At 31.5% G+C, this 25793-nt stretch overlaps 1 protein-coding gene, 1 long non-coding RNA gene and 1 pseudogene across 5 annotated transcripts; 2 read left to right on the top strand and 1 right to left on the bottom strand.

The window, feature by feature from the left end:
* Positions 1-2382: 2382 nt before the first annotated feature.
* LOC113787884 (U2 spliceosomal RNA) lies at positions 2383-2512 on the top strand (annotated as a pseudogene).
* Positions 2513-14801: 12289 nt separating this feature from the next.
* Positions 14802-23015, top strand: LOC101497575 (cysteine-rich receptor-like protein kinase 10). 3 transcript variants are annotated; one of them, XM_073371080.1, is made up of 7 exons: positions 14802-15639; positions 15724-15846; positions 15930-16099; positions 16202-16412; positions 16569-16806; positions 16896-17046; positions 17163-17370. In XM_073371080.1, the coding sequence occupies exons 1-7, from the start codon at positions 14856-14858 to the stop codon at positions 17226-17228; spliced, it is 1743 nt and encodes a 580-aa protein (XP_073227181.1). In that variant the 5' UTR covers positions 14802-14855; the 3' UTR covers positions 17229-17370. The 3 variants fall into 3 exon arrangements, with proteins under 3 accessions (XP_073227181.1, XP_004511119.1, XP_004511118.1); XM_004511062.4 differs by having other exon boundaries at positions 14804-15639; positions 17189-17652; XM_004511061.4 differs by lacking the exons at positions 14802-15639; positions 15724-15846; positions 15930-16099; ... (2 more) ...; positions 16896-17046; positions 17163-17370 and adding exons at positions 18830-19431; positions 19983-20191; positions 20487-20623; ... (2 more) ...; positions 22294-22447; positions 22625-23015.
* LOC105852626 (uncharacterized) lies at positions 18741-23946 on the bottom strand. 2 transcript variants are annotated; one of them, XR_012163994.1, is made up of 3 exons: positions 23538-23931; positions 22765-22826; positions 18741-22686 (listed from the first exon to the last, which is right to left on the bottom strand). It is a non-coding gene; the product is annotated as an uncharacterized lncRNA (long non-coding RNA). The 2 variants fall into 2 exon arrangements; XR_012163993.1 differs by having other exon boundaries at positions 18741-23016; positions 23538-23946.
* Between the last annotated feature and the right edge of the window lie 1847 nt (positions 23947-25793).

The raw sequence follows: 25793 nt of genomic DNA, 5'->3' as shown, positions 1-25793 counted from the left end.
AGAAGTTGAATAAAAATGAAGGTTTGAGTGGTTTTTGGTTTACGCTAACAGAGAAGAAGAAGAAGAAGAAGAAGGTTTCTGGCGAAGGAAATGTTTTCAGTTTTTCTATATGTTTTCTATCTTTTCCTTTTGTTTCTTTTTCTCTCCTTTTTCTTTTCTATTTCCAATTTTCCTTTTTTCCTTCCCAATACACACACACACACACACACACACACACACACATATATATATATATATATATATATATATATATATATATATATATATATATAAAATATCTAGAAATACCTAGATATTTATCAAAATTACCATTTCACCCTCCACTTCTCAAACCACCTTTTCAGAAAAATATCTTCTCTCGCTGCAATTCAATTGGCAGATGAATTTATTTGAAAAACGCTGCATCTTAGAAAATTTTCTTTTCGACAATATTAGGTCTCTTGAGTGTCGCCTTTGTGTTGCACTACTACACTGGCTTGGCGTACCCCACCTATTTAGTTAAAGTTAATTTGCATAAAACTTTCCATCTTTTTAATTAAATATTTTTTATTTGAATTTCACCTTTCTAATTTGAAGAGATCACAAAATTATCAAGACTTCAACAAGGATTCTATAAAACATTTAAAACATTTGAATATCAATTCAACTAATACCAAATAAGTGCTCTTAACACCCCATTTTGAAACTTCTTTTGGGCTCCACCTTTACGTATGTATCAACCCACACTATTTAAATGCTTTTGCACAATTTTATGAAAACTTTACTACATATCCACCAAATTATACCTTTGACAAAATTCTACCCATCGTATTCAATTTGTGTTCCAGAACACAATCAAAACCCTGTTTTAGAAAATTCAATTTTTGTGTTCTGCAGATTTTTTTTTTTTTTGTATTTTTGAAAAGTTAAAGTTTAGATCTACTTAAAAAAAAGGTAATATTTGTTTCTTATTAACAAAAAGTGGGAGTAGAAGTATAATTTGGAGATGAAATTCAAGAACTCACAGCAAGACAATGCGCTCTAAAGATGGTTCCAAGAACTCAAAAAGAATAAACTCTCAAAATGATAATGCCTATAATTTCTTTATTTTTTATCCCTTAAAATGGAGTCTTACATGAATATTTATAGGCTTTAGAATAAAGATCTAGATAATACTTCCTATGAAACATCTTCATATTCATGAATATACTCTAGACTAATTTCTACGTTTATCCCCTTACATTAAATTGAAAAGAAACATAATGAAATACACAAAATACAATAAATTACGTCCACATATATGTCATCAAACGTTAGTGAATTTATGATCAAGATAAAAGCTGAATTTGGACTAAATATATGAATTACGAGTTGTAGAGAAATGTCTTATAATTCCAATGCATCATAAATCACATAGCTAGGAGTTTTAAAACTTAAGATATGGCTAAAATAAGACAAATATGTCATTTTCAATAAAACCATAATAAATTTAACAAATCACAATTTTGTTCTTCTTTTGCTAATGGTTCTTTTTTGTAGGTCTCCTTCCACATACTTAAAATACTCGTGATCTCATCCCAAATGTTTTGACGTAATCAAAATCATTGACTGAATTTGTAAATGATCAAATTGATCTTCCAATTTGAATCATGAACATCGCACAAAGTAGAAAATAAAAACGTCACATCAAGATGACAATTAATACGATGTTGCAGGCCGCCGAAGAACTCATATAAAATTGAGAGAAAAATCAAACCTATGGAAAAATACTTATTTAAATAAAAAAGATGAGGAAAGAAAGACGATATAAAAATATGATTTTAGAAAGAAAAAAAGAATCTTTATCTTTGTTATTTATCTGGCTAAATTGCCCTATGTACACTCTAGAAAAGTATTTTGCTCCGTGTATTTCATCCAACAACTCTTCCATCATTGGAATGGGGGAATTTTTCCAGCACAATAACCTTATTTGATGTTGAAAGTCGTATAATCCATACAAAATCTTTAACTCTAATCATTTTTCTTTACCAATATCATTGGGCTTTGAGTAAGGACTATTGCTGGGTTTTATTGTACCCTAGCTCAACATTTTCATTCTCATGTTTTTCTATCTCATTCTTTGTTCCTTTTTTGATATGAATCATGTGGCAACCTCCCTTGCAATATTCTTGAGTGCATTTTCTATTGCCATCACCCTGAATTTGTTAAATGTGGTTAGATGCACTGATAATTCACTATCCAATGTTTGAAGAGAGAATTGTTAGAGACTTGTAGGGTTGTTGCATTAGAGTTGAGAAAGATAGCAATATTATACAACTGATGATTATGTCCCACATTGACTAGAAGACATATTAAGTACCGAGGTCTTGGCTATTTAATAAGAGTTTATTATCTAAAAAAAAAATACCTTTCTCGGCCTTTTGGCTAAGATCGAGTGTAGTATCTGTTCTTATCAGTTTAATATATAGAAATGATGTAAATCAGCCTGATAGTGGCAACAATTCTCTCACACCTAAGAAGTAATACAACACTTATGAACCACAACGACATAATGCCATAATGTTGAAGTAGAGTTCTCACGGTTACAACTTGGAGAGACTAGAAAAAAATACTCAAAGTCTGAAGAGGCAGAGTAAACAATACTTGTATGCTATTATTGAAATAGTGGATTAAATCCTCGACTATACTAAATGAAAATCTCTCTATAAAGGGAGGACTAGATGTAGCAACAATTTGTTGTGAACAAGTATAAAAATATTTGTATTCCCTCTATCTCTTCGCTTCTTTTAGCTATGTTCTCTATAATTCAATTTATTTGTCTCTAAATCTATTTTAATCGTAAAGAACATATTTTTTAATAATTTGATAAGGAACATATTTTTTTGTTAAACTTTTGAAGTATCTTTCAAAAATGGCGGAATACAATTCAAACTCCTTTTCTTAAGTTTTTCAGCACCTTCAATTAGTATCAAAATTTAGTCTCTTGAGTGAACAATTTACTGTATAAGAGTAAAGATCCCTTTATGTTGGAAATACTAGTAAGATGATCTAAATTAATGTATCTTTTTGAATCAATCATGTTTTCATTCTGACCAAAGAGTTGTAGAAATGATATTGAATCCAATATTTTTTCTCACACTATTATGATCTACTCCACACACAATTTTTTCTTCACACACACACTTCAACTTATAGAAGCTATGTTTTTCTTTTTGCTTCGGATGCTCTGTTTCTTATGCCTCAACCTCTGTTTATAGAAGCGATGAGACAATATGAATAAATCAAAATAAAACATGTGCATGTCAAGAATTACTACACCACATGATATGATTTGCACAGTAAAGAAAAAAATTGCCGATATAAATTTAAAGCACCAAAGACAATATGTAGAAAAATTTGCTTGTGGCAAATTTCCTTTGGCTGGACACTACCCACACGTTGTGGGTCCAACACCAATTAGACCTATGCAAGTATGCAACCAACATTTTCATTTCGAAGAATGTCCAACGAAGAAAATCATCCAACTTTAAAAAAATTATAAGGATAATTGTGCTGATGAGGTGTCATTAATTGTTGTTGTACCTAGATAGTTTATACTCCAATTTGAATTAATTTATAGCTTATGAGAAGAGTGAAATCAACCCCCAAAAAAAAAAAAAAACCAAAGAGTGTAAGTCCTCGAACGCCGAGAAAAGAAGTTATCTAAAAAGATGAATCACTAGTTACTATACAACATGGTGGTCACTGTAGACTTCAAACATTTGTAGACTTCAAACATTTATTAACATGTATCACAATTGTCTAGTCTAAATCAGCTGCATGATGCAATAAATATACAAATAATAGAATCTAAAACGATATAAATTTTTTTCTCTAAATCTAATGGTTTTACACTGCAAAGGATCTATACACTTCAACGGTCAAAATGTAAAAATTACTATGTATTCATGATTGTTAGAGTGGATAGATTGCTTGCGACACTAAACCATGCAACATTTGTGAAACCGTTAGATTTAGAGATAAAAGTTTTATCTCTTTAGATCTAACGACCCTTACCGTTGTAGCTAAAATATCACTAAAAAGGGAGTAAGGGTGGGAATAGGTCAGGCTTTGAAAGGCTTGAGTCTGTTATACGATTTAGTTTTTAGGCATAAGTCTGGCCTACGGCCTATCATAGACTTTTTTTCCGGGCTAGCCTGACCTTTTTAAAAGTCTGGCCTGACCTGAAAGCTTATTAAAAGCCTTATTCACATTAAAACACTTTAATGTTCTACTCATACCACATGATACTCTCCACATACCAATATCAATGTACATATCTATCTATATATATTAAACAAAAAATAATTTTTCGAACAAAATAATTTAAAAAAAATCTGAAAAAAACATCCTTTAAACCCTAAAAAAATAATTTTTGATTTCAAATAATAGATTTTTTTTTGAAACAAACGCACCCATTATTACCTCTTAAACAAATATGGAACGACTATCAAGTGATTGACTAATTGAACGGCTACCGCATATGGAACGACTACCAAATATGGAATCGCTACCGAATATGGAACGGCTACTGAATATGGAATGCTTACTGAATGATTGTCTAATTGATAGAATTTAAAATAGGAAATAATATTATTAATATAATAATAAAAAAATAATATTAATAAATAATAAAATATATATAGGTCGGCTTGTCAGGCCTAATAGACTTTTTTATAAGCATGAGTTTGACCTATTTAAATAAATAGGCTTTAAAAACAACTTGAGCCTAGCCTTTTTATTAAATAGGTCAGACCATAGGCCCCTGATGGAAGGCCTAACCTATTCACATCCCTAAAAGGGGGTTGAATAGGGATATTGTTGTTTAAAAATTTTCTCACGTGTTTTGAATCACTATCCTCTCTGAGAGGATGAGAATTCGAGGACATAAATTTGAGCCTTTAAATTTGAGCTGAATAAATGAAAGAGAAAGTATAGAGGATGACACACACAACTTTTATACTAGTTCACCCAATGAAGGCTACGTCCAGTCCTCACACACTTGTGAGTTTTTACTAATGATCAAACTGATTAACCTATCACAGAGGTTGGTTACACTTTGTGTATTCTTTAGCCTCGCCAAGCATACAACCTTGTTTCTTACAAGTTTCAACTATTTCCAAATGTAACTCACATGGAAATTACAAAGTGATATGAGTATGATATTTATCTTTACTTGAATACTTTCTAAAAAGATATTTCAAAGATCTAGTGTAAGACTATAGAAAGTATAAAAAGATGATGGAAATTGCTCTTAGATAGATTTAAGAATGTTGCTCTTTTTATGCAATGTTGTTGTGTGTTGATAATGAAATGCTCCTTGCCTTTTATTGAGATCTTCTGATGTTTTTTCCATGTGTCAAACACTTTATGACCGTTGGAGACTTTAATCAAAAAGTCCAAGGTCATTTATCATAATTACAGAATTGTCATACAACTATCCTAGGACTGATTCAGTCCATCCTCAGACAGGAGGTTCAAACCTCCTAAGAACTTGGACATGAGTTGTCCTTTTCTTTTTTCATTCTTCAAGATATATAAGACTATATTTTTGTCTTGTTAGCTATAGCCTTTCTTTATGTTGATGAGTTGGATCGTTTTCAACATTTGAGAATGATGTGTTGGGTCGTTTTCAACATCTGAGGATGATGTGGACTATAGATCCATTGTGAAACCTCGTACAGTCCATCCTCGTATATGTAAAATCTGGCCTCTGACCTCTTGGTTTAAATTGCTTTATTTATTCATTCTTTGACATTGATTTATCTTCTCTTTATGACTATAAATCATTGTTTTAGTGATGATGAATATTTTGCAACTTTGAAAGTTCATCCTCTTAGGGATTCATCCTCTTGTATGCCTATCCTCCAGATTTGAATACTTGATTTATTGAATCAGATTTTTCTCCTTTTTATCTTAATGATGAATAACCTATTTTCTTATATGAACTCATTCAAAAGCACAGATTAGTCATTAACCACAATCATAATCTTTTAAATAATTTTGTTATCATTAAAACCATCTGAGAGAGATTTTGTCGCAACAATCTCCCCCTTTTGTATGATGACAAAATTCTTTAAATTATGATTTTTGTAATATGTAATGAAGAAATAATTAAGCTCCCCCTCAACCATACAAGCAATATTTTTTTTTGAAAAAATTTCCCTTTTAACATTCGAATAGAAGCATTTTTGAGATTATGCAATTTAGAAGTAAAATAAACTTTCATTGAACTAAAACAGAATTGTTCCAAACTTAAACATATTACAAATCATTAAAACAGTAACCTTCCTAAGGCAAAACATATAAACCATATGACAAACATTTTTCATAAACTTACTCCCCCTGAATTAAGTCAGCAACAAAAAGAGTTAAAAGAGCTATTAAGTCACTCAGATGAGGATGAGTCATCAGACGAGGATGATGATGAGTCAAGAACAACAGAAGAAGGTTGGGCTGGTAGCTCAAGAGGATGGTCTCTAGAGGCAACTGTAGGAGCTAGATGTTTGGTGACCCATTTAAGAATAAGACCCAAATTGAGTTATAGTGTTTTGGAAGTTAGTAAAACTAACAAGCAATTTCTTTTGATCCTTTTGTATTGTCTTGAGTAGCCTTAACTGCTTTTGGTTCCGCCTTCCTTCCATCATCTTGTTGGGGTTCGAGTCTTTTGGTTGATCATTTAATCTTATACTCTTGTTATGCGAACTTTCAACCTTGTCTTTGGATGAATGATCACATGTAGTGGCCAAAAAGGAGTCAATGGAGCTAAAGTGCCCAAGAGCCTCTGGTAGAGGTTGGGAAGGTTCTTCAATGATTGGAGCAGTTGTAAAGGGTGCAGTTTTTGGAGGAGGATGAGCAGTATCCAAACTTACTTGAGTGGGATGTGAGGGAATTAGTGCAGGCATCATGAAAGGTTCCTATAAATTCTAAGAGTTTTCAGCAGTAAGAACTTCAGGATGGGTTTTTGGAGAGAATTGATGGTAAGATAAATTGAGATCAAAATACAGCTCTTCACCATCCTCCATAAGCTGTAGAGGAGCGTCTTCTAAGGCATCATCAGTTAGAGGAACTTCTTCATGAGAGGAGTGAAAGCTATGTAGTGGTGGAGATTGAGGCAGTGTTGAATTAGTCGAGTCATAAGACGGAGTTAGAGTGAGATCAATAGGAAAGATAGGTTCCTGAATGATTGGAGAAATAGTATCCTCTGGTGGAGGTTGGATAGTTTCAGGTTCAGGTGGTGGAGTTGTAGAAGATGAGTGAAGAGTCTTCTTCTTCTTGGATGCTGGTAGAGAAATAGATGATGATTTTTTGGGAGCGAAAGCTTTTGTGGTGGAAGTTTTTGAGTGGGATTATTCGGGAGGTTGAAGCCTCATTTGTTTCACATTCTTCATTGAAAAAGTGTTGTTAAAATGAAGTGATTGTTTTTCGTCAAGAGGGAGGTTGAAGAATTTGAAGATTTTGGTAAGAATCATCCCATAGGGAGCGGGTCGACCCAAAACAGCAGCATTTAACATGAAACAAAAAATTATGTTTCCCAAGTGAAGAGGTGTGTCAGACATGAGATGATGGATAGGCAAGAGTTCAAGCTCAGTGACCTTCTCAAAACCCCCAACCCTAGGCACAATGGAGTGCGCACATATATTGTGGAGGATACGACACATAGGGAGAAGATTGGAAGCCACTTGAGGTTTAGGAGGTTTGATCATAGAGTTTTGGAGGACAGAGGTTCGTGTGATTTTACACTGAGAATACCAAGTTTTTGAGAAGCAATGTGCTCCTTCATCACGAATATCTAAAATTTGACACAAGGTAGTTGGGTTGATTTCTATATGAACCCCTTTAAGTACCATGCTAAAACCGATACTTCCTTTGGTTCCATTCGAGGCGGCATAGAAAGCTCTAACAAGGCGAGGGTATTATGGTTCATTGATGCGCAAGAAAGAAGTCTAGCCAAGTTGATCAAAGACTTCTTCCATATTGAATCCTCCCTGTTTTAAATAATAAAGGTCAATGATTTTGCCATTGACCACAAACTTGTGTTCCCATTTAGAAAAGTAGTTTGTCTCCAAGGTTGGAGAGTCAAACAGTGGGACGTTTGCAGATTTCTTAGAAGGAGATGAGCGTGTTTTTTGGTTGATGGTGGTTGAGATTTTTTGGTTGATGGAGATTGAGATGTTTTGGTTGATGGAGAATGAGATTTTTTAGTTGATGGAGAATGAGATTTTGGAGTAGAGGCTTGGTAAATGGATTTTGTAAAGAATGGTTGAGGAATGGATTCTGCATAAATGGTTTGCATAGAGTCATCAGAGTTGACGACATGAATAGTGTTATCTTGTGGAAGCGATTTTCTTGAAGAAACATCCCTAAACATGATTCTGGAGGATCTTCTGATGGGTACAGAGGATTGGGTGTTGGAGGATGAGGAGTTTTTGGATTTGAAATTAGGAGGTGGAGATGTGATGGTTGTAGATTGCAGAGGAGGATGAATTATATTTGGAGGTTCTTGAGGAGGAGTTGCCTCAGAGTAATCCTCTTCTTGACTCTCGTACTCAGTGCTTGAGTAATCATGATGAATGTTTTCTAGAGCCTGAGTAGATAGTTTACGCTTAGCAGTGAGTTTGGTACAAGCCATTAGTGTAAGCAATTTGGAGAAGGAAAAAATGAAAAAATTGAGGTTTAAGGAGTAGGAGGTTGAAGTTGGAAGTGTTGTGACTGTTAAAGAAAGAGGAGGGAGGTTTAAGTAGTAGGAGGTTGGAGTTTGAAAGGTTGTGACTGTTAGAGGAAGGGGGATGAGGCAGGTGAGGAAGTCGTTGAGAAAGGGAGCAATGATAATAGAGTAGGCAGACTAGGGGCATGGGAATGGCTGTAACGGTCATGACTAGTCGTCTGCGCATTAAATGCTGGACGGAAGCCAAGGAGGCCGCGCCAACCAGACTGGCCAATGGAAGAGGAGGAGTGTGTGCATGCCTTGTCTGACGTGACAAGAGGGAGTTTCACCAACATGGACAACATGTCTTTTGGTGTTTTGTGATCCTCTGAATCTTAGGTTCATTTTAAGGATCAGATGTGATCTTTTTGAAGGAATAAAGTTGACCAAAAAACAAACTAAAAAAAATTAAAACAATGGTATTGAGGTTGACCAAACATCATCAGAGTTTGCTCATCCTCTTGTGTTAGAGGAGGACATTTTTAGATATGATCCTCAAAAGAAAAAATAAAATAAAAATTATTAATAAATAAATTTTTATTTAAATAACTTTAAAAAAATTAATGATGAAGAGTTCCTCCAGGATATTTTTGAACCGATCCTCCTAGAGAGGTTTGGTAAAAATATCAGCCAACTGATTTTCAGTTTCAATGAAAATTAACTCTATGTCCCCTTTTTGAACATGATCTCTGATAAACTGATGTTTGATTTCAATATGCTTAGATCTAGAATGTTGTATGGGATTTTTTTGAAATATTAATAACACTTGTATTATCACAGAGGATGAGAATTTATGTGTACCTTAGAGAGTAATCCTCTAGTTGGTTCTTTATCCATAGTAATTGTGAGCAGCATTGTGTAGTTGATACGTATTCAACCTCTGTAGTTGATAAAGCAATGGCACAATGTTTTTTGCATGACCAACTTATGAGAGATTTACCAAGAAGTTGGCAAGCTCCACTTGTGCTCTTCCTTTCAACTTTGTCTCCCGCATAGTCAGCATCACAATAAGCTAATACGTCAAGATTTGAGCATCTTTTATACCAGATTCCAAGATTGGTGGTGCCAACAAGGTATCTAAAGATCCTATTTACTGCAGTAAGATGAGATTCTTTAGGAGAGGATTGAAACCCTGCACAAAGACCAACTGCAAATACTATGTCAGGTCTACTGGCTGTCAAGTATAGAAAGGACCCAATCATCCCTCTATACTCTTTTTCAAATATTGGAGTTCTTTCATCATCTTTGTGTATCATAGAGGATAGGTGCATAGGAGTTCTCATACTCTTTGCCAAACTCATATTATATTTTTTAAGTAGATTCTTGGTGTATTTTTTTTGGGAGATGAAAATGTCGGTTTCTAGTTGTTTAATCTGTAAACCAAGAAAGAATTTCAACTATCTCATCATACTCATCTCAAACTCACTTTGCATGAGGTTGGAAAATTCTTCACACATCCTATCATTTGTGGACCCAAATATTATGTCATCTACATATATTTGTACAATTAACATATCCTCTTTAAGAGTTTTCTTGAAGAGTGTGGTATATATATGTCCTCTTACAAATCCATTTTCTTTTAGAAAAGAACTCAACCTCTCGTACCAAGCTCGAGGAGATTGCTTTAATCCATAAAGAGCTTTTGAGAGTTTGAACACATAATTAAGTTTCTTTTCATCCACAAAATCAGGAGGTTGGTTAACATATACCTCCCCATTTAATAAACCATTCAAAAAGACACTTTTGACATCCATTTGAAATAGTTTGATACCTTTATGAGTGGCATATGCTAGGAGGATTCTAATTACTTCAAGTCTTGTTACAGGTGTGAATGTTTCATCATAATCAATTCCTTCTTGTTGGTTGTAACCTTATGCCACTAGTCTTGCTTTATTTCTAATGATATCTCCATCCTCATTTAGTTTGTTTCTAAATATCATGATTTGTCACAAATTGCTTGATCAATTGTTTTGGGTTCAACTTGTGATATCATGGCCATGTTGTTTGTATTCTTTTTTCGAGATTGTCTGGTCCTAACACCATCGGTAGTATTCCCAATGATCAGATCAGGAGGATAATGTGTTACCATCTTCCATCTTCTTGGAGGTTGCTGAGAGGTTGGATTAGAATCATCCTCTTCGTTTGGACGGTGTACTTTAGAGGATGAATGTTCATCTTCTTTATATTTATCCATATTTTTTAAACACAAGTCAGCAAACTCATCAAAAATAGCATGCATGGATTCCTCCACAGTTTGAGTCCTAAGATTATATATTATATAACCTTTTGACGATATGGAGTATCCCAAAAAAATACCTTTATCAGATTTTGGAAAACTTTCCAAAATTATCTTTATTATTTAGAATGTAGCAATAACATCCAAATATATGAAAATAGGAAATATTTGGTTTTCTACCTTTTCATAGCTCATATGGAGTTTTGTTTAAAAAATTTCTGATGGATGCACGATTTGAAACATAACATATTGTGTTGGTAGCTTCGGCCCAAAAGTATTTTTCAGCATTGGCTTCATTTAAAATAGTTCTAGCCATTTCTTGTAAAGTTCTATTTTTCCTTTCAACAACTCCATTTTGTTGAGGAGTTCTTGGGCAAGAAAAATTGTGAGAAATTCCATTTTCTTCAAAAAGATTTTTAAACGATTCATTTTCGAATTCACCTCCATGGTCACTTCTTACAGAGACAATTTTTGATCATTTTTCATTTTGGATCTTTTTGCAAAAATGGTGAAATGACTCAAAAGCTTCATCTTTATATTTCAAAAAAAAAAAACCAATGTAAAATGTGTGAAGTCATCAACAATTACAAATTCATATCTCTTTCCACTAAGACTTGGAGTTTTGATAAGACCAAAGAGGTCAATATGAAGAAGTTCAAGAGGATGATTTTTTGAAACAATATTTTTAGAGTGAAATCTACTTTTTGAAGTTCAAGAGGATGTTTAAAAGCAACTTAGGTACCCATATAGAATTGGGTCCTTGTTGGTTAGTTCTTCCTCTTGTAAGGATTTTTCTTTTATGATAGCAAATAGAGTCATGATAGCAAATAGAGTCATTCTTAGCTTGAAGTTCCTCATTGAGCTTTTTTATTTCATAAAGTTAATTTTTAAGAAAACCACATTTATGAGATAAAGTGTTTGAGTCATTCAAAAGATTGTCAAATTCTATTTCTAATTTTTCACAAGTAGGACATAATTCTATTATGGTTACCTTTTCAGTAGTCATTTTGATCTTTAATTGTTATTGTATCTTAATTCATCAAAACTAAATACATTTTCAAATGTCTTTTTTGTTAGTTCTTACAAGCGTTAAAAGAGATATCTAACAACTGTCGGAAGGCTAAAAGGACGAAGGGGTATGTTATTCATATTATTGTTGAGATGTCTCTTTTTATACAATTTTCTGTTTTGATTTGTTCAAAAGGTTGTATTTCTTTGAGACAAAAACACACAAAGTTTATACATGTTTGTTTTCTTATAGAGAATATTTCTTGACCATCACTTGAAGGAATAACATTAATCAACACAAATATAAACAACTTATAGTTAACGTAATTTTTATGTGCTCACTAGATGTCAACTTAATAGTAAGAATTTTAATCTAAAAAAAGATGGAGTTCAATGGTTATTGTATTTGTATTTGTAAGTAATAAGAGGTTGAGACTTTTCTTCATTTTCGTGTAACATTAAATGATATATTATTTAGTTGTCTTATGTTGCAATAGAGTTGCTTTGAGGAGCTAGCCTAAAGAGCATATTTTTAGAAAATGTGTGAGATGAGTGTATGTTTCTACGATTGATGTCAAAATTTATAGTTAGTATAGAAGGTGAGAATGGTCAGACTTACAATAACCTCAATTAAATTGAATCAATGAAAAAATATTTCTAAAAATCATGCATAACATTATATGTGTCATAATTCATGAAAATGCATTAAAACATAGTCTAAGGCAATTGTTATGTGGTTTCCATAGCCTGAGGCCACGAGTGCATGTGTTCATAGGCTCGTTGTGTTAACCTTGGGGGTTTAGAATGCATCAAGGCCTAGCTGAATTTTACTTTCAAGGAGATCTTCAAAGAACAATAAACTTCAATTATAAGTTCTATTTTACATATATAAGTTCTTTTGAATGAAACAACAATTTTGGAGTATGGTTCAAAATTAAAATATTTTCGGATTAAAAGTGATAACACAAGTGGCATAAGTCTAACTAAATAAAAACCTTATTTTCCACTCAGGACTAAACATATTGATGTATGACATCATTCTTGAAATATCATGTTAAAAAAAAAATTAAAGTTTTTTTCTTATTTTTTTTTATAATTTAACATGTTCATTCTCTTTAAAAAAATACATGTCAATCAAGTATCATATGACAATCTGACAAATTGGTAATGTTATACGCATGAGTCTGTTTATTTAGTCTTCTTCTATGAATCAACGTCAATCTGATAAATATATATTTAATGTTATAATAGTATTTATCCAATTCGTATCATATTTGAAGTTTTATTCATAAGCTTAACTTGAAGACACTATGATGTAAGATATCTCTTACGTGGATATTTTTTATTTGTACATCGTAGGTTATCAAATTTTGTTCTGGTACGTAACAAGCAAACAAATTAAGAACTTCAAAACAAAACTTTCTTTGGATTTGCAAAGACTATTCTTTCGAATGAGTAGTGGTCACATGGACTGATATACGACTTATAGTGATGGCAGGATTTGACGGTAGTGAAACTTATTAAATAGTTTTAGTAATTCATTTTTTATAAAATATTTATTTTGATATTTTCTTTTTCTTTTTAATTTACTTTTTTCAGTTATCTTTTATAAATATTATATAATCTTTTGAAATAGATGTATGATAATATTATAATATTAGATCAATTATAATATTATAGGTGTAAACTTAAAAAAAATAGATAAACAGGAGGAGAACTTTAATAAATGTTATTTATTTTAAAGAATTTATATCTATTTCAAAACATGCAAAGAGAGTTTTTTTAAATATAAATTTATTGTTAAATTGAATGAATGTTTATTTAAAAGATTAATAATGTAGTTAACATATATATTGAGAATTGTTAGAATTAATTTCAGTTACTAAAAATTGCTGTAACTTTTGATGTTGATGTAGAAATGAAAATGAGAGGTATTAATACTTTTGTCACGTACATTTACCACACCTTCACGGTACCGGTACTTTCTGGCATACTAGATATGTGGCTTAAATAAGTAGACAAATTAAAAAAAATTGGATATTTTTAAATATTTTATCATAGAATAGACAATAGCCACGAGTTTATGGTCGTGACTCGTGATGGGCATGAGATATAAATGAATCAGAAGTGATGAACTAACTAAGAGGTAATGACTCTGTCAAAAAGAGACTAAGGAGTAATGGATGCTACTATAAAACTTTAAACACTTTTTTAAAGGTATACTATTTTTATAAATTATACAATTACGGGAACTCAGTTTATATATTTTAAATAAATTTAATTTTATTACAAATGGACTTAATTTTATGTAAATTAAATTAATTTAGTTGAATATAATTAGAAAAAAGTAAAAATATAATTAACAAAATAAAACATTAATTACATATTTAAATTCACTTATTAAAGAGTAAAAAGTGATTACGAATACTTTAGCATATTCAGGTTAGCGACTAAAATCAATCTACAGCAAGTTAATTTATTTGAAGTTAGAATTTATATTTTTTTATCCCAAAACAATTTTAAAAGCAATTTTACAAAATTAATTTTTATTATATAAGGCCAAATGCTAAAAACCCGTTACATAGTTAGGATTAGATGATATAATATATTTATTCTATTCTATTTCATTTTAGTCTTTTGTTTGATACACCTATATATGATCTATGATATAATAATTAAAAATTTTAAATCTGTTTTATTCTTATTTTTTAATATTAAATGTAAATTAAGTTAAAATAATATGTTTTCAATAAAAATTAATAAATATTTTATAATTTTTGCCGTAAATGATTGACTTTTAATGGCCATGTTCACATAAAAGAAAATGAAGAAATTAGAAAAACAATATTATTAAAAAAAAGTAATGACTTTTCACTGACTACCGCCATGAGCATTATGAGGTTTCATAGCTTCATGCTCCTTCTCATCATTTTCTTCTTCTTCTTCTTCAAACTAACAACTTCACAATCTCCAATTTCATTGATCAGTTTTTGCCAAAACTCATCTGTATCAAAACCTCTCACCAATTCATACAAAACCAACGTTAAAAACCTCCTCTCATGGATGAACACTATTTCTTCCACAGGCCAAGAATCCAACCACACCTCCTTCGGAGACAAAAAAACTCATGATGTTGTTTATGGTAAATACGACTGTCGCGGCGACATCCCTGAATATTTTTGCCAATTCTGTGTAAACAATGCTGCTAGAGAAATTTCTCAACGTTGTCCAAACAGTGTATCAGCTGTTATATTTTATGACATGTGTATAATTCGTTACACTGACAATAATTTCTTTGGAAAAATTGTTTTAACTCCATCATTTAATATTACTGGAACAAAGTTCATAAAGGATTCAAAAGAATTTGAGAGAGCAGAGTATTTTATGAGGAGATTGATAAGAAATGCGACAGAGGCGAACCGGTCGTGGGGGACGGGTGAGTTTGATTGGAATGATAGTGAGAAAAGGTATGGTTTGGTTCAGTGTGCTGGAGATCTTGATATTGATGTGTGTGGAGAGTGTTTGGAGGATTTGATAGATATGGTTAGTAAGTGTTGTAGGAGTAAGGAAACATGGGCTATTGTTGCTCCAAGTTGTGGGATTAAGTTTGATGATAAAATGTTTTATCAGTTATCTCAGCAGACAGGGTCGTCTTCTATGCCGAATCCGGGTAAGATTACTGTTAAGAATAATGAATGATTCAATTAGTTTGTTAGAATTTAATTGAGAAAAGAAATGCATATCATTGTTGCAGCCAAGCAGGAAGGTTCAAGTGACAAAAAAACCTTGATCATCAGCTTAATAAGTGTACTGGTGACAGTAGCTTTACTAAGTTGTTGTGTCTACTACTCCTGGAGAAGGAATTGGTTATGTAGAGGTAATTGTAACAACTTTGCTAACATGTTGAAACTTTTATTTGATAAGAAGTGTCTATTGAAACTTACTAAACCTCCTTGGTAGGTGAATTGCTGTTGAGGACCATTCCTAGAGCTTTTCATGATCATGTTCAAAGAGAGGATTCATTGAATGGAGTCCTTCAAACAATCCCTTTAATTGTAATCCAACAAAGTACTAATTGGTTTTCAGAGTCAACTAAATTAGGCGAAGGCGGATTTGGCTCGGTTTACAAGGTTTGAAAGAATTGGATCTAGAATCTAAACACATGCATATGAAATTTTGCTTTAAAATTTTGACATACTTCTATTGTCATTTCTTTCGTTTATTTTTGTCAGGGTACTTTACCAGATGGGACGGAAATTGCGGCCAAAAGGCTTGCAGAAACGTCTGGTCAAGGTTTAGAGGAGTTCAAGAATGAAGTGATTTTCATAGCTAAACTACAACATAGAAACCTTGTGAAACTCTTGGGTTGCTGCTTTGAAGAAAATGAAAAGATACTAGTATATGAGTACATGCCAAATTCAAGCCTTGACTTTCACCTTTTCAGTAAGTTTTGACAAAAACTTCATTCATCCAATTTTCTTTCATGATTATATTTTCTATTGTTCCAATACAGTGCTAAGTCATCAAAAGTGCATAATAGTCTCCACTGGTGTTGTGTTTGTCAATAATATAGTATTACAATGTCTATTTTCTTGGCAGAAAAGGAAAATCAAAATCAACTAGATTGGAAATTACGACTAAGCATTATCAATGGAATTGCAAGAGGACTATTATACCTTCACGAGGATTCACGACTAAGAGTTATCCATAGAGATTTGAAAGCTAGTAATGTTCTTCTGGACGATGAAATGAATCCAAAAATATCAGATTTTGGATTGGCAAGAAAGTTTGAAAAAGGCCAAAGTCAAACAGAAACAAAAAGAGTTATGGGCACCTAGTAAGTGTTATTCACAACTCTTTTTAAAAATAAATACTAGAAAATTTCATATAATTCACAACTAACAGTGTTGTATTGATTTTAAACAGCGGATACATGGCTCCAGAATATGCTATGGCTGGACTATTTTCAGTTAAGTCTGATATTTTCAGCTTTGGAGTTCTGATATTAGAAATCATTTATGGAAAAAGGAATGGTGAATTCTTTCTTTCGGAACATAGGCAAAGTCTTCTCTTACATGTGAGTTTCATTAATCACATATAAATAGTTCCATACTTATATGAAACCTCTAACAAGCCATTTAAATGAGAACCTCTGAGATATAAAACATAGCTAACAAAATTTTGCAACTCAAGTGTCCAATATTCATATCTCTATGCAGACTTGGAAACTCTGGTGTGAAGGAAAAAGTTTGGAGTTAATCGATCCGATCCTCAAAAAATCATACAGGGAAAGTGAAGTTATTAAGTGTATACAGATTGGTTTATTGTGCGTGCAAGAAGATGCTGCAGATCGACCAACTGTGTCGACAGTTGTCCTCATGCTAGGGAGTGACGGGATAGCCCTTCCGACGCCCAAACGACCGGCGTTTTCAGTCGGAAGAGTTACTAATGAAGATTCAACATCAAAAAGTTATCATGACAATTCTATTAATGAACTTACCGTAACTAGATTGATACCTAGATAGCAGAACTTATGTTGTAGTTTGAATTAGGTACTAGTTTATGGGAACTTTCTCAATTGCATTGAGTGTTTCCTTGGGTGTAGAAATATCCCTTTTCTTTTCTTCTATGACATGAACTTGTGCATTATCTAATCAAATTTTGAGCCAATTGCAGGAGGTCACATGACAGGAGTAAGAGTACTCAAGCTTGTAAAATGCAGAGTGAACATAAATATTAAATACTAGCTATGATCCGCATACATAGACATTAGATACAATACTATCACGTGTAGACACTTATAATAATTTAAGAAAATGAAAATGATTGAATGTAACCACATTTATGGATGTCGAAAATCAACACGTGTTAGACACCAAACACATTTTCAATTTGAAGTGTCAGTGCTACATAGAGTATTAGTTCTGCTAGCATATGTAATATGTAGTAATGTAAAAATTTATTTTCTCATGTTAACTTTAAAAAAATTAAAAAGCTTAAAATAATTCTTCATTTTTCCTTCAACATCCTTCCTTTCAAAACTTCTTTCAGTAACATATTTTAATAAAAATTTAGAAGGTTTAATTATTTACTAAAATCCTTATAAATATCGAAGAATTTTAATTTTAGTCTTTATAAAAAATTGTTTTTTATCTTTACAAAACTTTACTACATTTTGTATGCTTACTGCTATGTTGTCTGTTATAAATGGAATACAGAATGCCAAGTCAATTTTCCTACGCTGTCTATTACTCCCTCTATAGCAAAAATACCAACTTATTAAATATAGTAGTTTATAATTAATGCATTTAATTTTCTTGATTTTAGATAAAAAAGAAACACAATTACCAACTAAATCCAATTGTTTTAAAAAAAACCTAAATCTAATTGTAATAATTATCTCCTCACAACATTAAATCCTTAATTTAAATGTGTTTTTGTAATACTAACATTAATTAAGAATAGTTGACATTTACTTATATTAGAATCCAACAAATGTCTTCACCATTTTGTTTATAATTAAATGAAATAAAATAAAATTGAAAAACAAATTTTTATTAATCAAAATAGTATTAATTAATAATTATTTTATAATTATTTCCGATGAAATTTGAGTACATAGGACAAATCATAACAATTATATGTAAACTTGAAGGTGAGCAATCAGAGTAGTTGTCAGTTGACTTAGTCATACAAACTCTTAAATAATTTCCCCTTCAAATATTAATAGAAACACACAATGAAGAGTAGACTTGGTAAAGGTAACATACATTGACTCAAAAAAATATATATATATTCATCATGACAAAATCATTTGTTTAGGACTTACAGAATTATAATATATTTGGAGCCGAGCAAGGATGATAGTATACTACTCCATGGAAAGAACAAAATTAAATTTAATATCAATAATTTTTTGTTTCCTACTTTTTCTAAGCTTCAAACAACTCATTACAAAAGCTCAATCACCTACTTATGTTGGAGATGATTGTAATTACACAAAACCAAAACCTCTAACCAATGCATACCAAACAAATCTCAACAGCATCCTCTTAAATCTATCCAATGATGCAGCAACAAGCAAAGGCTATAACTACACAAGCATAGGAGACAACAACACAACCAAAGTGTACGGCCTCTATGATTGTCGTAGTGATGTTGTTGGATTCTTTTGTCAATTTTGTGTTGCTGCTGCTACAAGAGAAGTTCTTCAGCGTTGTCCTAATAGAGCCTCTGCTACTATATTTTTTACCATTTGCATTTTAAGGTACTCAAATGAGAATTTCTTTGGGAAAGTTATTACATACCCTGCATGGAATCATTTAGGAGACAAAAATGTCTCTAGTGTAGTAGAGATTCAGAAAGGTGAGGATTTCATGAAAGGTTTAATTAGAAAAGCAACTAATCAGACCAACCAATTGTTCTACATGGATGGTTTCAATTTGAGTTCTACTCAGAGAAGGTATGTTTTAAATTAATTATTTAACTAATCAATTATATATTAAAATAACTATTATAATTATTATCTAACACTAAGACCATGTTTGGATAAACAGCATAATTAGGCATTTATAGCATAAAAGCTCATAGTATAAATGTCTATGTATAAGCTATTTCTATCCTAAGTTGTTTTCATAAGTTATCCTGGAGAGTATATACAAATTAGTTGAAAACAGGTTATAGACAAGCCATAACTTGTTTCCATAAGCTCTTCCAAGTGTTACAAGCGCTTTTGATAGTAGAAAACTCAAATAAGTAAATTCAAACAGGCTTTAATTATTTCAATGAATTATGTGTCGGATTTTGTTTTTGAATGGATTGTGATGGGTCGAGTCATTCTATTAAACGCAATGAAAGGTCATTGTCCTCAACTGTTTAGCTATTTAATTGTTACTACATTAAACGGTTAATTTAATGCTTAAAAACTAAACTACACCATTTATCTTTGAACTATCTCTTTATAAGTGTATAAGCTATAATTTGTATCTATGTTTGTTGTCTTAAATCCTTTAGGTATGGTCTGGTTCAATGCACTAGAGATCTTACAAATGAAGGGTGTGGACAGTGTTTAGAGACTCTGTTATCAAAAATTCCTAAATGTTGTGAGCATAAGTTGGGATGGCAGGTTGGATGTGTTAGCTGTTTGATAAGGTATGATGAGAATATGTTCTATCTCCACAATCAATCACCTTCACCTTCAGTACAAGCTGATCCACAAACAGGTGACACATCAATTAGCTTTAGTTCTCTTATATTATGTTAGTATTGATCTGTCTCTAAGTTCCTCACACAAATTTTGTTCTTTCCTACACTAGTTTTTTTACTCTATTATAACAGCAAAAAAGAAGGGTACTAGTAAGTCAAGAAACTTGATAATTGGCTTTAGTGCTATGTTCTACTATATACTGCCTCTGGTGGAAAAATAGAGTTAGAAGAGGTAATTTAATTTGGTAGCTTATTTCACATATTCAAATATTGTTATTTAGTTTAAGTATAAATAAACAAATCTTTTTGTAGGTTGGCTGACACCTGCATATGAGGAAATACTGAATGCAGACCTGCCAACAATTCCATTGATCACAATTCAACATTGTACTGGTAACTTTTCAGAAACATCTAAATTAGGGGAAGGTGGATTTGGCTCTGTTTACAAGGTATTATTTCGTCCGAAATGAAATATAAACAAAATTAATTTATATAATTTTAGAATTAAATATAAGCAAATCTTAACAACTTTAATCCTATTTAATGTTTGTTTGTATCTGCGTTTTGGTCCCAATACATTTCAAACGTGACTGTGAAGCTTTGAATTCAAGCTTCAAAGTGAACGCGAGTTGATACCCGGATTCCAAATGTAGGCTTGGTGTATGTTTGGTATCAATATGGATTTGTCAGAATCACAATTAATCACCGTAATTTTACAAAAGTTTGTGAAATCACTGTGGCTCACCGTGATTTTCAGACAAATACTTAATTATAGTATCTCTAAACCACCTCTTATTTAATTCAACAGGGTATATTTTTAATAACCCAATATATTATTCATGAAGAGTAATTTAGACTTTTGAAATTGTACATATTTAAATGTATTCAACTACCTTTTTAACATGTGTAACTTGATCAATTTTTGATTATAACTGATTCCTAAAGAAGTATCGATATAGGTTATTTAAGATTGTTACCTTTCTATATGATTTTGGTTTGGTTTTGAAAATTGTATAGGGAATTTTGCCAGATGGAAGAGAAATAGCAGTCAAAAGACTGTCAAGTAGTTCTGGTCAAGGATCAGAGGAGTTCAAGAATGAAGTAATGTTTATAGCTAAATTGCAACATCGAAACCTTGTAAGACTTTTGGCATGCTGCTTGGAAGGAAATGAAAAGCTACTTGTATATGAGTTTATGCCCAATGCAAGTCTAGACTTTCACCTATTTGGTATGTTTTTCAGATACCTCTATTAATTGAATGCTTGTTTTTAAGCACCCATAAAACAACTTGCAAAAGAGTTATTCTAACATAATGCTTTTATATTTTTTTCTAAAAGACTAATTAACATGCTTCTTGAGACTAGTCAATTGTTGATATTAATTATGTGGGCTATGAAACAGTTGGGAGTAAGGACGAAATATTGTTGTCTATCAATCAATACTTGGACTTTGGTTTCGCGGATTGAATTTGAACTACATGATATTGATATCACATCATAATCCCCAAGAAAGTTATTGTTGTGTTTCATATTTTCAAATATTTCTGTAGTGAAAAAAAAAAATTATTTTCACTGTGTGCATATGTATTATTTGAAAACAAGAGACGTGTTGAAAACAAAATGATAGTTTTGTAACTAAAAGTAAAAACGAAAAATAAAAATAGAAAACATATTTTTCCAAACTAAACATGGCCTTCAGTTTTCAATATTGGCTAATGTGTTTTTGTTGAGAATATCTTTTGTCTTTTTGTTGCCAGATGATGAAAAAAGAAAGAAACTTGATTGGAAACTAAGTTTGAGCATTATCAATGGAATAGCAAAAGGTCTTCTATACCTCCATGAGGATTCTCGACTAAGGGTAATTCATAGAGATCTCAAAGCTAGCAATGTTCTATTAGATCATGAAATGAATCCCAAAATATCAGATTTTGGATTGGCAAGGGCATTTGATATAGGCCAAATCCAAGCAAATACAAGAAGAATAATGGGCACTTAGTGAGTTCTACTTATCCCAAACATGTATTTAAAACAATAGAAACTTAACTAGTTGAAAAATGAAAGTTCGTGTCATTTATACCTTGATGCAAGAAAAATAACAAAATTTTATTGATTTTCAATAGTGGATACATGGCACCAGAATACACAATGGAAGGAGTATTTTCTGTAAAATCTGATGTATTCAGCTTTGGAGTACTAGTTTTGGAAATCATTAGTGGAAAAAAGAATAATGGATTCTATCTGTCAGAAGGACATGGTCAAAGTCTTCTTTTATATGTGAGTTTTTATTTGTTATCTGATCGAGAATTTATACAATAATGTGTTAGATCTCTTCTTAGTAAACATTATGAGAGACAACTAGAGGTTCATAGTGAATGGTCTAGACAGTTATGATATTATTAGGCAACAATTGCTTAACTATAGTTTTTTATTCTTACCTGATCTCACATGCAGACATGGAAAAAATGGTGCGAAGGTAATTGTTTGGAATTGATGGATTCAGTACTTGAAAAATCCTGCATACACAATGAAGTTGTGAGGTGCATAAACATTGGTCTATTGTGTGTTCAAGAAGATGCAGCAGATAGACCAACCATGTCAAATGTTGTTGTAATGTTGGCTAGTGACACAATGACCCTTCCAAAACCCAAACACCCTGCATTTTCAATTGGAAGAATGACCAATGAGGATGCATCTACCTCAAAAAGTTTCAAGGATCCTTCCAATAATGATGTAACAATCTCAAACATATTACCCCGATAGGATACTGGGATAAATATCTATTTTGTTTGTTGTCATCAAACAGGAAGATGAAAATGACAAGAAAATGAAGATTCTTTGAACATCTGAAATTATGCAAAATCTTACTTAAAAACAATTTTTCAATTATTTTACTCAACATAATTAATTTTACGATATTCATAATATATTACTTTTAAATATAAATTAATTAACAGCCATGCAACGCGCGGATTATAATCTAGTTATAATAGTTTTCTTGAATATGAATCTTATGTGAGTACTAAAACTTACAATGAGTTACTAGCATTTTCCTTAATGAAAGTCCCCAAGCCTGCATATTTTGGTCCCAGCAAACATTTATTTTTAAAGAGACTAAAATATTTAATATTTATAATGTTTATGTCTGATATTGGTAACTTAAACGTTCAAAATAAATTAAATTATTTTAAGAACCAAAATGAATCCCTAAAATAATTTAACCAACCCAAAGAGCAGGGATATATTCATTCATGAGATAATGAGGGCTCTTGCCCCCACAAGATATCGTTCACATATAGAATTAGATAGAGAATGATTTCCTTGGTCTGTGTTTCAACTCATACAAAGATTTCTTCGAAAGACATACCTTAGACTTGTCCTCTAAAAAATCATTTGGCTGCTTCATGTAAGAACGCGATCTTCACATCCATTTGTTCCAACTCAAGATTGTATTGATTAACTATCGCTATAAGGATAAATCTGAATTGAGCCTTTAGCATAAGATATAGCAGGTGTAAATATCATGTCGTATTGAAAAAGAGTGGCAACTTAGTCATATGTAAAAAATAAATAAATAAATAAAAGAGTTAGTTCACTGAGTAGTAATTGGGTGATCTTGACATCATTACTCATATCAAAAGGTAGAGTCCTAAAAAAGTGTTTCACTATATAGTAATTGTAATTGGATGATCTTTCCACCATCACTCATGTCAAAAGGCGGAGCAATAAAAAAAAAAGAGAGAGAATGTTGAAAAAAAGTGACTAAATTATTTAGTAAAGAAATGAAAAATCCAAAATGCCCAATAGAAAAATAAAACCTCTATATTTTGTGCTGGATGTAAAAATTTTAAAAGAGATATATTAATTGTGAGAGTTGAGGGAAGTCTTAACGTACTAGTTGTTTTGAATCATAAAGTAGAATTGTACACACACATAAAACTATGGAGATGACCTTGAATAGCATCTAAGGTGCATAGGTTTTACATTTTTGTTTTTGACAAATTGAGGGGTATTGTTCAAAAGTTTGGTAGCCTTCCTTTAATAAATGTTTTTCTATTTTGTTATTTTTGTTTTATCATCACTCGATGACAAGCAACGATTCAAGTTTGGGTGTATGATAACTCTTAAATATATAAGTTATTTAGACCTTTTTATACTTTAATATGTAAATCTTTGAGGTGATATTTTAATTAAATTAGTAGTTTTTAATATCTTTTAGTAAAATATTGATTCAATGTCATTTTTATAGATTAGGCTATGTTATGTTGGAATTACGTTGTTTGGTGTTGATTTTGTGTATGATATAATTAATTGACCAAGTCCAAGTAAAAAACTACAAGAATGATGTAACATCCTTGCGAGACAACAACATGTTATGGGCTCAGTACTTGGTAACCATATCTTATGCGCACAAGGGACACCTCGCCAATTAAAGACAAGCCAAATGAATATTCCAATTGCACTAAGAGAGGGTGAAGGAAAACCTAATTTTTAGAGTTCTTAAGCAGACCTAGCAACCACCATCACTCTATCATAACCATCATTCATTTCCACCCCATTTGGAAGCCATTGGAGCTTGTTTCAGAACTTGAATTTGAAGAAGCAGATCTAGAACTAATTGATGCAGCGAACACTTGTTGGAACCAAGTTGATTTTATACTTAGAATTTTAATGATAACAAAAGTATTTTATGAGAACAATATATTTGACTTCACAAGTATAAAAGAAGATTCATATTTTTGAAGAAAAACTAAAATAAGATTTTATTTATATTTATAATTGAAGAAAATCTAAAATAAGATTTGATTCAGATTTATAATTGAAGAAAATCTAAAATAAGATTTGATTCAGATTTATAATTGAAGAAAATTTCAAATAAGATTTGATTTAGATTTATAATTGAAGAAAATATTTGACCAAGTTGAAAAGAAGATATGGTTAAGATTTGAAAAAGATTTGATCAAGATTTATCTACAACAAAATATGAACAATATCAATCTAAAGAATTTACAAACTCAATATGAACAAAACACGGACATAATCAATCTAAAGAATTTACAAATCCAATCTGAACAAAATACGAACATAATGAATTATTTTTGAATAAGATCATTTTTTACCAAACTATGAATGAAGATACAATTCAGAACTAAACAAAGGACTAAATTGACCCTAATTTTATCTACAAGTATATACTCAAGGCTGAATAAGAAGGTCATCGAAAAATCAGAAAAGAGTAGAAGAGTTCAAGCTCAAATTCCAAATTCATCTTAGAGTTCAAAGAGAGAAATACTTGTGTGAATGAGAAATATTTTCTAAGTGCTTTTTCTTAGAGTGTGAGAGTTATTATTATTATCAGCTTTGTTAGAAGTAAACACTTAAAGTTCCAATCTTTTGATCCAACTCAATAGTGGTTTAGTTCCTTCAACAATATGGGGTTGTCAGATTATGTGGAGAAGACTTGGCTGGTAGAGTCGAGGTGTTTGTGTTCCTCAAAAGTAGGGGGTTGTCAAACTATTTTAGAAGACTGACTTGAATGGTCAGGTTCTTTGTAATTCAAGGTGTTGAATTACTAGATTTAATTCTTCTTAGTGAAGGGACTAGATGTAGCCAAGTTAGTAGT

The sequence above is a fragment of the Cicer arietinum genome, chromosome 7 (genome assembly GCF_000331145.2).
Source record: "Cicer arietinum cultivar CDC Frontier isolate Library 1 chromosome 7, Cicar.CDCFrontier_v2.0, whole genome shotgun sequence".
Taxonomy (NCBI): domain Eukaryota; kingdom Viridiplantae; phylum Streptophyta; class Magnoliopsida; order Fabales; family Fabaceae; genus Cicer; species Cicer arietinum.
The sequence above is the reverse complement of the archived record's forward strand: the minus strand, read 5'-3'. Positions and strand labels throughout refer to the sequence as shown.

Excerpts from the sequence above, each read along its gene's own strand:
- LOC101497575 (XM_004511062.4), top strand. The coding sequence starts at position 14,856 with ATGAGCATTATGAGGTTTCATAGCTTCATGCTCCTTCTCATCATTTTC. Across the intron at positions 15,640-15,723 it reads GTCTTCTATGCCGAATCCGG|CCAAGCAGGAAGGTTCAAGT; the intron begins GTAAGATTACTG and ends TCATTGTTGCAG. Across the intron at positions 15,847-15,929 it reads AAGGAATTGGTTATGTAGAG|GTGAATTGCTGTTGAGGACC; the intron begins GTAATTGTAACA and ends CCTCCTTGGTAG.